This window comes from Paroedura picta, chromosome 2 (genome assembly GCF_049243985.1).
Source record: "Paroedura picta isolate Pp20150507F chromosome 2, Ppicta_v3.0, whole genome shotgun sequence".
Taxonomy (NCBI): Eukaryota; Metazoa; Chordata; class Lepidosauria; order Squamata; family Gekkonidae; genus Paroedura; species Paroedura picta.
In genome coordinates this window covers 3,189,217-3,201,371 of record NC_135370.1, presented here as the reverse complement: position 1 = coordinate 3,201,371, position 12,155 = coordinate 3,189,217, and the positions used below count along the sequence as shown (strand labels likewise).

At 41.4% G+C, this 12,155-nt stretch overlaps 1 protein-coding gene across 3 annotated transcripts in view; it reads right to left on the bottom strand.

The window, feature by feature from the left end:
• The window catches only part of PARD3B (par-3 family cell polarity regulator beta), a 719,005-nt gene that overhangs the window by 530,344 nt on the left and 176,506 nt on the right, over positions 1–12,155 (bottom strand). For all 3 annotated transcript variants that reach the window (XM_077319232.1, XM_077319230.1, XM_077319231.1), the window contains exon 3: positions 4,055–4,226. In XM_077319232.1, coding sequence (XP_077175347.1) covers positions 4,055–4,226 — 172 coding nt within the window. The remainder of the gene's footprint in view (positions 1–4,054; positions 4,227–12,155) is intronic.

Below are 12,155 nucleotides of genomic sequence, written 5' to 3'. Positions count from 1 at the left end.
CTGCAGCCAAAGATGGAAAAGTTCTATCCAGTCAATAAAAACAAGACCAGGAGCTGATTGTGGTTCAGATCATGAGCTTCTTGTTGCAAAATTTAGGCTTAAATTGAAGAAAGTAGGGAAAAGCACTAGGCCACTCAGGTATGAACTAAATCATATCCCTGACGAATACACAGTGGAGGTGACAAATAGATTTAAGGAATTAGATCTGATAGACAGAGTGCCTGAAGAACTATGGACGGAGGTTCGCAACATTGTACAAGAGGTAGCAACTAAAACCATCCCAAAGAAAAAGAAATGCAAGAAATCAAAATGGCTGTCTGAGGAAGCTTTACAAATAGCTAAGGAGAGAAGGGAAGTGAAAGGCAAGGGAGAAAGAGAAAGATACACCCAATTGAATGCAGAATTCCAGAGAAAAGCTAGAAGAGATAAGAATGCCTTCTTAAATGAACAGTGCAAACAAATAGAAGAAAACAATAGAATGGGGAGGACCAGAGATCTTTTCAAGAAAATTGGAGATATGAAGAGAACGTTTCATGCAAAGATGGGTATGATAAGGGACCAAAATGGTAGGGACCTCACAGAAGCAGAAGAGATCAAACAAAGGTGGCAAAATTATACAGAAGAACTATACAAGAGCGAGCTTAACATCCCTGATGACCACAATGGGGTAGTTACTGACCTGGAGCCAGACATCCTGGAATGTGAAGTCAAATGGGCCTTAGGAAGTCTGAGCAACAATAAAGCTAGTGGTAGTGACAGCATTCCAGTTGAACTATTCAAAATCTTAAAGGACGATGCAGTAAAAGTGCTACACTCAATATGCCAGCAAATTTGGAAAACTCAACAATGGCCACAGGATTGGAAAAGGTCAGTTTACATTCCAATCCCAAAGAAGGGCAATGCCAAAGAATGTTCAAACTACCGCACCATTGCACTAATTTCTCATGCTAGCAAAGTTATGCTCAAAATCCTACAAGCTAGGCTCCAGCAATATGTGGACCGAGAACTTCCAGAAGTACAGGCAGGATTTCGAAGAGGCAGAGGAACTAGAGATCAAATTGCCAACATACGCTGGATCATGGAGAAAGCTAGGGAGTACCAGAAGAACGTCTACTTCTGCTTCATTGACTATGCTAAAGCCTTTGATTGTGTGGAGCACAACAAATTGTGGCAAGTTCTTAAAGAGATGGGAATACCAGAGCATCTTATTTGTCTCCTGAGAAATTTATATGCAGGTCAAGAAGCAACAGTGAGAACTGAACATGGAATCACTGACTGGTTCAAAATTGAGAAAGGAGTTCGGCAAGGCTGTATACTGTCGCCTTGCCTATTTAACTTGTATGCAGAGCACATCATGAGAAATGCGGGATTAGAGGAGTCACAAATTGGGATCAAGATTGCAGGGAGAAATATCAACAACCTCAGATATGCAGATGATACCACTCTAATGGCAGAAAGTGAAGAGGAACTAAAGAGCCTGTTGATGCGGGTGAAGGAGGAGAGTGCCAAAGTTGGCTTGAAACTCAACATCAAGAAAACAAAGATCATGGCATCCGGCCCTCTCAATTCCTGGCAAATAGAAGGGGAAGAAATGGAGATAGTGACAGATTTTATTTTCCTGGGCTCCAAGATCACTGCAGATGGGGACTGCAGCAAAGAAATTAAAAGACGCTTGCTCCTGGGGAGGAAAGCTATGGCAAATCTAGACAGCATCCTAAAAAGCAGAGACATCACCCTGCCAACAAAAGTGCGTTTAGTCAAGGCTATGGTCTTCCCAGTTGCAATGTATGGCTGCGAAAGTTGGACCATAAGGAAGGCCGAGCGTCAAAGAATTGAGGCTTTTGAACTCTGGTGCTGGAGAAGACTCTGGCGAGTCCCTTGGACTGCAAGGCGAACAAACCGGTCAGTCCTAGAGGAGATCAGCCCTGACTGCTCTTTAGAAGGCCAGATCCTGAAGATGAAACTCAAATATTTTGGCCACCTCATGAGAAGGAAGGACTCCCTGGAGAAGAGCCTAATGCTGGGAGAGATCGAGGGCAAAAGAAGAAGGGGACGACAGAGAATGAGGTGGATGGATGGAGTCACTGAAGCAGTAGGTGCAAACTTAAATGGACTCCGGGGAATGGTAGAGGACAGGAAGGCCTGGAGGATCATTGTCCATGGGGTCGCGATGGGTCGGACACGACTTCGCACATAACAACAACAACAAATATGTTGTTAGTCACTGTGAGCTGGCTGGCTGAGAGTGGTGGCCTAAAAATGTGACAAGTTTAGCCAGACAGACAGACAGATTGGGGGGGCGGGGGAGAGAGTATGCTACCTTCTTTGATCAGGCTTGGATCCAGAATGCACACTGCAGTAACAAAACCACAACCTTCACACTTCATACAAATCAGCACCTACTTGGCATGCAGAAAGTCTCAGGTTCAGTCTCTGGCATCTCCAGTTAAAACAAGATGGTGTGGAAGACCTCCACCTGAGACCCTGGAGAGCTGCTGATTGCCCACACAGGCTTTGACGGACCCATATTGGACAGCTCCAAGTGTTCATATTCACCACCACTGAAACACAGTGCTGACCCGACCTCCTTCCAACATAACATTTATGGTCAGAACGTGCTTTTGGAGGGGGGGGGGGAAGCCCAAACAAGTCTTTGAAATATCATGAAAGCAACAAAAACAGAATAAAGTTCATTGAGATGGCGTTAGAGAATGCACAGATCCACTACACTGGAAGGAAATAACTTAGAATTCAACAGAATAGGAAGCACAGAAAGGGCACCCGTGTTCAAGTGCCACTTCATAAATCTGATTTACTTACAAGGGCTACAATCCTCTATTGATTGCAAATTCAGGCTAAAAGGTCTTCAGTGCCATTTTGAGATCCCATGCTCTACCATTCTCAACCTACTAAGCAATTTAAGATTCATTTAAAAAAATAACCTTAAGGGTAACTATGCTAATAAGCAGCTAAAACAGTACAGCAGAAATGCAGAGGTGATTTTCCTATTAAGCTTTCCTGCCACTTAACACCTAAGGGGGGGGGGGAGAATTATTTGGCAGTTGATTGAAGCGGCTTATGCCATGGCAGCTACATTACACCTTTAAACCACCAACAATGCAAACACTTTATAGACAGGAACTTTATCCCTGGATTACATATTTATACTGACATACAGAAAGTACAACAGAGTAAACCGAAGACAAAGGAAATAGATTTAGGATTATTAGGCAGTGATAAATGGCAAAAAGAAAGTCTCACCCTCGTCAACAAAATAAAATCAGAGACCAATAGCACCCTTAAGAGCAACAAAGATTTATTTACTCTGTGCATGCACTCGAAAACTCGCACCTTGAATAAATCTTTGTTGGTCTTAAAGGTGCTCCTGGACTCTGATTTTATTGTGCTGCTTTAGACCAATACAGCTACTAATTTGAATCCCTCCTCAACAAAGCATGAGAACTTCTGAAGAAGGCTAAACTATGTGTACTAAGCAGCCCTAAATGCTAATCAAGGGACAAACACAAATCTTTGTTGGTCTTCAGGTCCTATTGGCCTTAAACTTTGTCCTGCCGCTTCAGACCAGCATGACTCCCCACACGAATCTAACCCTAAATGATAGACTTCCCTCTCATTCGTATTGCAAAGTACACGGGATTCCTCTCCCTGCTTGGAGTAGAGCGGCAGCCTCTAATCTGGAGAGCCAGGTTTGATTCCCTGCTCCTCCACATGCAGCCAATTGCATGAACTTGGGCTTGTTACAGTCCTGAAAGAACTGTTCTCACAGAGCAGTTCTATCAGAACTCCCTCAGCCCCACCTAACTCACAGGGTAAGAAGTAGCAAGAAAGAGTAAGAACAACAGAGCAAATTGTACAAAATGTGCTTAACTGTAATAATATGGACAGGAAACAAAGTGTGAGTATTTTAGCACAGATCATCTACATCCTTGTAGACAATAAATACTAGTGAGAGAAGGGTTTCAGCAACAACATCTACTACTTCTTTAAGGTAAGGATTATCCATTGAAAAAAGTGAAAGCTCGCATGCACATACCTAATTTCAAAGCAGAGGGTGTCACTTCGATCTCTCCTCTGATGGGCTGAAAGGCAGCCAGCTGGGTAGCAACTTCAGTCTCAAAAGCATCTGGACTATTGCTGTCTGTTGGGCTACCAGTTACGTCATCAGGCTTTGGGTACGGATCTTGTTCGTCATACACAGCAATCAGCTATGAAAATGAAAGATCGCTTCATTAAATTTTCATAGTAAGACTGGGATTTCCACATGGCAGCATTAAACAACACAGAACAATGGCTTTTATCTGAAGAACTCCACAGCGTTGTGTGCGCAATGATTCATGTCTGGGTTCTTTCCAACGACAGCCTCCAACCTTCTGTCCCCTGGGGCCAGGAATCCCATGGACTGTTCTGCCATTTAGTATGAGGAAAGTATGTCATGTAGCAAGCCTAAGGATCTTACACTGCACAGAAGTGCAAACGGTGGGAAGCTGAATCCCAATAGGAAGGAACAGACAGTACTGGTAAATCCAGTTTATTATGGGAAAGTAGCTTTAAGAATAAAATAACAGATGTGTACTTAACAAGCAGAAATAGTAAAATGTACAGACAACATTACAACAGAGAACACTAAGGATGTAGCTAAGATCACACAATATGTGTCTTTATGAGTTAAAACTGCAAGTCTTTCGGTTTGCCAAGAACATTCTCAATTTTGATACATACAATCTGATGTATGTACATCAATATTGCTCAGGAAAACGTTTTGGAGGAGCCAAAAGCAATGAGCCTTAACATACAATCACAATGGCTCACTGTTTGAATCACGTCTTCAAGTCTTCACACCACTAGTAACTAGAGAACATCTTCCACACAAATTCCCAGATACTATGAGCCAGTATAACAGCACATATTCTTTTGTTACCTACAGTGAGCAATTTGAAAATTCACCTGGATGTGGAACGCATTGCTTTCAAATGTATGGCACAGTCTATCAGCCTACAGGCAATATCAGATACCACAGAAGCACATGAACTCCACATGCAACAAGAAGTAACAAAAATTCAAATCTAAGTCAAGAATTGTTATTTTATTTACCAATTTTAATCCCATCCTAACATAAAAATATATTGTTACATGAAGGAAATTCTGCATATAGAAGAAAAGCAAGGCAGCAGAAGAGGGAAACTAACCAACAGTATATTCCGGAATGTTTTATTATGAACCTAATGAAGTCAGGAAGCTTTTAAAACACTCCACAAGTGTATAGAGGCATTGTTGCAAATGGTGGGCACAGGAATCCAACATCCTGACCCTTTATTGGTCTTCCATGCATGCGGTGACTCAGGAAGGTAACACAATGATAAAAAAAATGGGTTTGTACAATTGCAGCATGTGGCTCACAGTTGGTCAGCTAAGGAAAGTTTCACCAAAACAGAAGATTTAAGTAATCTAATCCAACAGTTTGCAATAGAGAATTATTCCAGACACGGTTAGGCTTGGCTAACCCAACCTCATCCGATCTTGGAAACTAAGCAGTGCAGAACTGGTCGGTGTTTAGAAGGGAGACCCCCAAGGAATACCAGGGTCATGACATGGAGGCACTCAGAATCAGAAATCCTTTATTGGCATATACAATTTTCACAATAAAATTAGGATAAATAAATGTCAAGGTCAAATTGGAATAAAATGGCAGAACAATTATAAAGAACCCAAAGGAAAATCATAAACATGCTATACGTTCATAGAATCATAGAACCATAGAATTGGAAGGTACCTTCTGGGTCATCTAGTCCAACCCCCTGCACTATGCAGGACACTCACAACCTTCTCGCTCATCTACTGTCACCTGCCACCCCCTTGAGCCTTCACAGAATCAGTTGTCCTTAACATTTACCAGGGTGAAACTTTGTGACACTTTGCAAAACTTTAGCCATGTTTTCTATGATTTCTGGATTGTTATTATCCAAAGGGAAGGAAATCTCTAAAAGATCAGGAAGTCCCATCTTATTTAATAAAATGGGGCAAGTATTTTGTATGGATATCTTTGTAGAAGGGGCAATAAAAAAGCACTTGCAAGGCAGTTTCAATATTGCTTATTTTACATGGACAGTATCTGTCTGAATATGATACTCTTTGTAATCCTTGTAAAAGGATTTTTGAAGGTAAAGTACCACATCTGGCCAAAGAAAAGGTTTTGTGTTGATTTGGTATTCGATGATATGAATATAGAGTGATCTGGCTTATTTCCAACGAAATCCCCAAGTTCAAGGGGGAGCAAGTTTTATTAGTTGCACTGTTAAGGTTTTGAGCTTCAATGCCTAGAAGAATGCATTTTATCATTTGAAAGGCCTCAGATGCTGAGAGAAGAGATAATGAGTCCATGGATATGCCTAAGGATCTAATTTTTGTTTCGATGTGAGCTAACTAATTGCAAAAGTTAGATTCCACAAGCATTTAATAAGTGAGACTATCTGGATCCAAACTGTAGTGAAGTTGCAGCCAATATTTAATAGCTATTAGCCGACATTTCATAGCTATTAGCCATGCCTTTGTCTTATGTAGACCCTGGCCAGATTCCAAGTATCCTCTCCTCTCCATGTTCCCCCAACTCTAGGGATAGTCCACCACTGTAACAGTGCACAATTGCCAGCTAGACTGTGGTGGGGGAGAGAATGGTGGAGCACTTACATCATTTTTACTGTGTTTTATTATGCTTTTATTGTGCTATGGTTTTGAATGTTCAATTTACTATTGTAAACCACCCTGAGCTCACTCATGAAGAGGGGCAGTCTAGAAATTAAATTATGAATAAATGAATATGTTTTGTAGTTTGGGAGTCCTAAAATGTTTTTGCAAGTATTTAGATTGAGTACGTTCTATAGATTGATCACTTGTGCCATTCCATAGCAGAATTCTGTACAATGGCGAATTCTGTACAATGGCTGTGTGCTTATTTTGGCATTAAATACTTCTAGAACAATGGGCACATATTGGTTTCCTCTCTTAAATTTGAAACGGAGGACAGCCAGGGCAGTGGTTTTGGCCTTATGTGTTATGCAGTGAATGGTCCAGGATCCATTATGTTGGAAATATATACCTAGGTGTATCCCAGATGTCAGATTTCAATTTCTCACAGTTCAGTTCCAACACATTATCCGCACAAAACTCTGAAAAATGTTTCAGTAGGTCATTCAGACCCACCAGGAACAGCACAATAAAACAACATCATTGGCATAAAGCAACAAGGACAGAGCCAAGTCTTGGGCTACGGTCATCTACTCTAACAAGGTTGGAGCAAGACCATTTAGGAATAGGTTGAATAAGAGAGGGGCTAAAATATAGCTCTGTTAAACTCATTTATTAGTTGGAAATTTTAGAGTTCGCTTTCCTGCCACAGAGCATTTAATTTGACAACTCCTAGAGGAATAAGCTTCTTTACAAGGTACAATAGCCTCTTATCTATTTTCATTTTAGATAATTTATCCCAAAGTAGTTCCCTCGGTTTGGAGTCAACGCCTCCTTTAAGTTCTAGGAAGGCAGTGATCAGTGAAAAGCTTGGTTCTTGTTTTCTTGGCGCATTTATTAACCAGGTGGAATAAGATGACACAAAGGTCCACAATAGTTTTTCCCCAGCAAAAGCCCACCTCAGTGGTCCCAGTGTCTTCTGTGACACTAAGCTTGGATAATAGATGTCTCGCATCTAGTTTCCCTATTATAGGGAGAAGGCTTAACAGTCTAAAATTTGAATGTGACATTCCTTTTTTACGTATGGGAACTACTATTGCGTTCGTCTATTCTGCCGGTATTAAACCAGTTTCGTTCACCGTCGTGAAATGAGTGACAATCAAGGGTGCCCACCAATCTGGGTCCATTTTTTCACTTTCTAATTGGCCAATTAGGTCTATTATTTTGTCAGGTGCCACAAGTAGCCAATCCGGTAAGCCTTCCGGAGGAGGGCCAGATGCTTTGTTAGTAACCGGTAAGCTCCTCATAAAAAAGACTTGACATGAAGCCACATATTAGTTGAAATAGCAGACTGGGACCGTTTACGCACTAGAGGTTTCATGCCAGATTGCAGGCTGGAGTTTTAGTTGGGGCAAGTTGTCCCACCTCTTCCTGCACCCACACACGGGAGCATTTGGTCTGGTGCACCTCATCCGCCCCCAATCTGTGCTCCTGCATGGGAGCTGGGGCAGTGAAGTTCCCAGTGCATAAACGGTCATAGAAGCTTCGATAAAAAAGCTCCTGAGACTGTAGTCCAGAATGGTCTTGTGTTATTTTGAAGATGCGGCATGGAAAAGTTGCTCCCAACTGTTTATTCATGATTATCAATGAATGTTATCTCTTTTCATTCTTATGTGTTATAGTTTTCTAAGTTAAAAATATTCATTTGGTAAAGCTACAGTTTTAGAGTTACCATAGTGATGATAATTGTCATGTATATGGTTCTTCGTCCTTATATTCACGGTTGAACTAGCCACCGACTTGACCCTTTTAATCCTGCATTTCAGGCTTCCATTATAATGATTTGACGATATATGTTATTAAATTTCCATATATTTTGATTGTTTCTGATGCAGTTGTATGACTTCTAAATTCTCAACCATGTACTGTAAATTCCACTCTTCTTTGTCTTCCCTGCCTGAATCTTCATTATATCCATATTAGAATCATAGAGTTGGATGGGGCCATACAGGCCATCTAGTCCAACCCCCTGCTCAACGCAGGATCAGCCCTTAGCATTATTAACAATAATGAAAGCATTGCTAACATGGCTAATGATGAAACATCCCAAGGGGAGTGCTCAGATAGTTGGATAGGGGAGGGAACACATGAGTCCACTGGGGAATCCTTAAGATTAACAATAGGTTAAGAAATGTTACATCTACGCCACCTCCTAAAACGCAGCTCCCTATTTTAAAACGAACAAGACTTAAAATTATTTTGCCAACACAAATACTTAAAGGAAAATACAGCTAACTTAAATGTATGCTTATCTTTCTTTAGGTAATTGCATCACACAGCAACAAAAGGCTAATGCTCCTGCATTACATTAAAATACTACTGTAGCATCTGATCTTCTGTGCCACTTTGAAGATCCATGTCAAAATGATACACTAAAGTGAATAAAATACAACAAAGACACAAGTATTTAAGGAAATCCACTTGCCTCAGGCAAGAAAACAATATGAAAGAAGAATTCAGTGCAAAACAGGGAAGGGAAGGGAAAATATTCTTCCTAGAATGTGACATTTTTAGGTCTTCTCATTTATAATTTGATTGCAAGAAGGATGTCAGGTCATGTACACAAAAACGATGAATAGTTAGTAAAGCCTATATTCTTCCAGTATCCATGTTCCTTCACCATGCAATTCAAATTCTACTTACTACCATTATGCATGGCAACTGTTTAAAGCAAAGGGCATAAGTACAGCAAAGACAGCTTACTGCATTCTCTGGCTGCCTAATACCTCTAGTTGAAGGCATGCCAAATACCACTTACCAGAATAGCATTACCATTGCAGCTTTTTAGGTCTTCAGAATTATCAATTTCCATCCTTGATGATTAGTAGAAGCCAGTAAGGATACCATGGGATATAAACATGAGGATTTGACACTGGTAACTGGCTCCCACATAAAAATTTCCATGGGTCTATGAAGTCTAACATCTAAGCCCCCCCCCGAACTCCTGGCATCCAGGAGGCCAGTGAGAGTGGCATGGCATGTGTGCAGTGCACCCAGCTGGCATTTCCTTTCATCCTCCAGCACCCAGGAAGCTGGCAAAAGGAGCGTGACCAGCACCCAGCACACCCAGCCATCCTTCCCCATCCTCCCCCGGTACCCAGGAGGCTTCTTATGGCTGCTCTTCCTCCTCAGGCCAAGTGCCAGGAAGCAGCATGGCGGAGTAAGAGGAAGAGGGGCAGGGGGCAGGGCCGAGTCTCTGATTACCCCTCAGTCAGGGACTGCAGTCACCCGATTGGGGACACATCCCCCAATGAAGACCAATCAGAGCGGCACATCATTGGGAGGACCATGAAGTTTTGATGTGGTTTGATGAACCAATATTAAGCCAGGGGCTTTTTGCACGGCTTCAAAATCACACAATGGTTGCCAATTGGAAACGCTATTGATTTGCCATAACGCACGACGTCGTAGACAATCTGCAACACTCCTGAAACCGATCAGCAAAAAGCGCTTTGTTGTAGCGCTTTCAGGGGAATCCCAAAAAGTGGATTCACCCTCCGGAAAGCGCTACACTCTTGCAAACAATCTGCAACACTAGCGATAAAGACCTGTGCGTTAACATTGTTGCGGTTTCTTCAAAGTCCCTCCTCCTGAGCCTGTCCTCCAAACTTCCGGCGAAGCGATCGCCATTTTTTTCTCTCCGAGCGAGCGGGGATAAACGCACCAGCGAGCCTCTTTCTGTTTAGAGGCTTCCCTGGCTTCAGTCCTTCACCTTTAGTCACTAAGCACAAACCACATAAAAGCCCGTTTGCTGAAATAAAGTCCCTTTATTTTTTACACATTAATTCAGCCGAAAATCGGGCCCGTGAGAGGGGGGGGGGGGTTTTATCACTCGAGGCAGCGTGGCAACGATCATACGATCAAACGACAGCTCACATTAGGCAGCTGGATGGGTCTCTCCGTTGCAACGAATCTACACAGATTCGTTACAATGGGTCTGTTTTTTTTTTAAAAAAAACCTTTCTTAAAGGGAAAGGGGCTGTTTGGGAGCATGCTAACGGCTGCCCATTGGCTGCTTGACGGCCAGGGGCGGGACGAGCTTGGAAATAGCGCTTCCTTTTCTGCTGAGACCGGAAGCTGTGGGAAACGCTACAAAACGCAACTGGATTCCACCACAAAGGCAGGTATGCATAACGACGAATTCCACTATTTTAAATGGCGATTTTTCGTTCAGTGACCAATTTGCAACAAAGATCCCGGTGCGTAAAGCCCCCCAGTGTTAGACTTTTGCAAAAACCCGCAATATTTATACTTTTTATACATGAAATATACGGTTTGTAAAATAACTAAAAGATTCCAGCAAGCCTAGAGTTATTTTGACTGTTGTACAGAAAATTCCATAATACTAAATAGACTTTGCTAATATTGCTAAGGCCCAGGCCTTCAGAGCTTTCTTGTACTCAAAGCCCTTCTCAAAGGAAAAACCTGAATAAACCCATACTGTATCAGAATCTGGCATCATGAAGTCTATTAGTTCAGCTTCAATTAGCAAATATCTCCTCCTTTTCTGTATTTATTGAAATACTTTCCGTATAGTAATATAATCATGTTTATGGAGAACTAATTTACGCATTTTGGCTGTCCCCAAAGCATCTTGATTGGTTAAATGGGCTGTGCAGCGTTTACTCAGATTAAGCCAATGCGACACCACTCTATAATGATTCTTTTAGAAATCCAAACAGGCAACACTTTGGGGATCTGTAGAAAATGGAGTCTGTACTCAGAGAAGCAATGCTGCTGACAGAACACAAAAAACAAAATTATTTTCATTTTTGGAAATCTGTGAGAACAAGGCTAAAACCTAGACACACAATACTGGGCTGCAAACATGGACTTGCTGCCTGGAATTACTTTTCCCCAGATGCTCACCATAACCCAGGAGAAGACCTCTTTATAAAAATTGGCTTTTGATGGCCAGGAACACAGTAAGATGGGGTATAATTAAACTAACTGGGTGTTTGTAATTAATGTATGGTTTCATACACAAAGGGTTCAGCATAGGATACACTATAGAACAAATTAATCTGGCAATTGCAGGGCAGAGAAGTAAGAAAAGACATTTTAATCGATTCTCCAAACATTCAACACCAAAAAGTAGTCAGAGCTGTGAGGTATGCCAACATTACCAACAGCGTCCCTAAACCCAAAGTGAATATAACTGGGAAGATTTAACAAAGCTTCACAAAATGAGTGAATATAAGTCAAACACTGAAATTTCATCACTTCAGCAACTAGAACAAAACAAATTATCACCTTTAAGTAAAGAGGGAAACATTGCAGTTCTATTTTAGTATACTTATGTAACTGTAACTCAAGGCAATTAGTTGTTTATATTAATTGTGTACATTCTTAAACATTTCATAAGTATTTGTTTTTATTTTGGGGGAAATCTG